General features: G+C 27.9%; 1 protein-coding gene across 1 annotated transcript; it reads left to right on the top strand.

The window, feature by feature from the left end:
• Positions 1–1,210: 1,210 nt before the first annotated feature.
• EIN_513630 (hypothetical protein) lies at positions 1,211–2,119 on the top strand (the record flags this gene model as incomplete). Its single annotated transcript, XM_004254378.1, has 1 exon — positions 1,211–2,119. One exon carries the CDS (start codon positions 1,211–1,213, stop codon positions 2,117–2,119), a length of 909 nt encoding a protein of 302 aa, XP_004254426.1.
• Positions 2,120–2,814: the final 695 nt, after the last annotated feature.

A 2,814-nucleotide genomic window follows, 5' to 3' on the forward strand; every position in this document is an offset into this window, starting at 1 on the left:
TTACACAACTTATGAAAATTGGAAATGTCATATTTCGAACTATGAAAATGTGACGGAATTTGTGAGTAATAATATGCTTTCAAAAGTACCCGTGTCTGTTATTAATATGCCAACAACAATTGAAATGGACGACAAAGTGATATCACAAATTGAGTCGTTTACTCGACTGTACGCGTTAGTACTTGATCAAATAACATTAACTGTGAATGAATATAAAAATATCGACATGTCAAAAATAGAGTGCAAAAAGCTTGTTATAATTAACAACACCAAGTCTGAAATAACATTAAAGATATCACCAGTGACATGTGTAGTAAAATGTAACAAAGACGATAAAATTTTATTGTACTCTTCACAAAATGTGACAATTTCATTGCAACAATATTACGAATTGACATTTTTGGACGTGGTCACTGATATTAATTTCTTTGTTAATTCAGAGAGTGACAATAAAGTAGACGAAAGTGAATCTGAAGATCAAATTATCAAAGTAAATAAAAATATCGAATTTTTCGAAATTTCAGAGCAAATGGAAATTTTAAACTTCACAAAAAATCCAATTGACGCTTCCATTCCTTTAAAAGTCTCTCAAACCCCAGTATATGTACCACAAACGTTAAATATAAAAAAGTTATCAGAAGTTGCTTATTGTTCACAAAAAGACAATGAGTACATTCCAATACGCAATTTACAGACTTTGTGTGATTGTTCCACCAATTTGACTTCACTGAAAATTGAAAATATTGACGGAGAATACATTTTAAACAAAAAGTCGGTATTTTTAGATAAATTTAGATTAAAAAACCTTCAATTAAAAGATTGTAGAAATTGCATTTTTGAACTACCAAACACTTTAACTGGACTTTCCATTTTCGATACAAATAACAACAATTTATACTATGGAAAAGAAACGATCTATCTCAAGTCACTTTGTTTGGCATTTTTTGAAGATTATCCCAAAGACCCGACACGTTATCATATCCCCAAAAATGTTGTTGTTGATTACATCGTTCAGTTTGATGAATTGGAGGAGTATCCAGATGAGAGGTATTATCAAAACGTTCATCTTGGCGCTTTTAAGTACAAAGAAATACGCATTGGGGTTCATTTTAATGAACGGAAAACTTTAGTAAACACCAAAACTTGGAATAAAGCATACGAGGAGTGTCGAAATAGTAATAATACTATTGATATTAATAAAAAGCAAAAAATGGAAGAAGAGACCGTTTTTGTCCTTGAAAATAACGCGTTTCAAGGAAAATCTAATTGTTTTGATTTGGATTTTTTGGGAAGAGTCAAAGAAATTGGCGACTTTTGCTTCAAAAATTGCACGTGTTTTTTGAATGATTTATATCTGCCTTATGGACTGACTAAAATCGGGTATGGCGCTTTTGAAAATTTCACAACACTGACAACAATTCATCTGAATGAAAGTATAACAAAACTCCCTTATAAGTGCTTTGCTGGTGATATTTATTTAAAAGAAATAACATCTCCATTAAAAGAAGTTGACGTTGACGATTATGCATTGTGGAAGTGCAAAAATCTAGAAAAATACCCAAAATTTGTACCTTCAAAGTGTGTAAAAAGTGACGATCGGTGGACACTGAAGTTCTGCAGTGTAACAAAATTGGAAGTGCCAGAAGACGTAGACGAACTTAGAGAGTTTTGTTTTAAAGGATTGACATCACTCGAGTGTGTTAAAATAAAGAACACAACGTGTTTGATTGGAAAACAATGTTTTGTGGGATGCAGTAACATTCAAAGTATTTGTTTGAACGAAAGTGTGAGGTTTGATAAGCATCTTGTATTCGCCAATTTGTCATCACTCACTTCAATTGAACTACCAACTACAATTACAAAAGTTAGAAACTTCATGTTTAAAAACTGTATTAAATTAAAAGATGTTATTATAAAGAAAGGTGTTGTAAAAATAGGCGACTCGGCTTTTCAAAATTGTGAAAGTCTTAAGAAGATTAACATCCCACAAAGTGTCACAAAAATTGGATTGTCCTGTTTTAAAGGATGCACTTCTATATGTGAAATAAGTTGTTCTAGTTCATTGCATTTTCCATTATCAAGTTTATTTGGTGTACAAGCTTCACTTAATTTAATTTGATATATTCTTTGTTTAATTTTAACACTTAAACGTAAATATAGTTTTTATATTTTTCATAAACATATTGTAATGATAAAAAAATAAGTTTTTTAATTACATTTTAAATAATGTAATTGTTGTTCTTTATTTTTATCAGAATTAACAAATGAAATATATAAAATAATATAAATAAATAGTTTGGAAATAATTATAAAATTGTTTGATATCTTATGTATTTTTATTTGAATATTAATAAAAAATTCAATTTTTATTAAAAAAACAATTTAAAAAAAATTATTTAAATTTAAATTTCTAATTTTCAAATACAATTTTTTGCAAATTGTCAAAGATTTAAAACGTACTTAGTTTATCTTGATATTAAATCATTTTCACTTATATAAAGAAAAAATTTGATGATACTGTTGAGTATTTATAACACGTTCTTTCTAAAATTTTTTCATTTATTAAATAATTAAAATAGTATCTATAAATTTTAAAACGAAAAATAAAATTAAATTGTATAAACACTGTTATATTTTTTAAAGGTCAATAAGAAAAGTGCATTGTCGTTTTGCTTGGTATTTTTTTGTAAAAAATAGACTCGCAGAACTACAATGTGAAAACATGATGTTGAGATGTATTTCTGAGGTCAAGGTGTAAATTGATGACATATTCACCACACAGATTACACAGAAGTTAATTCGAATATTCAAAAA

The sequence above is a fragment of the Entamoeba invadens genome (assembly GCF_000330505.1).
Source record: "Entamoeba invadens IP1 unplaced genomic scaffold scaff_1105074726659, whole genome shotgun sequence".
Classification (NCBI taxonomy): domain Eukaryota; phylum Evosea; order Mastigamoebida; family Endamoebidae; genus Entamoeba; species Entamoeba invadens.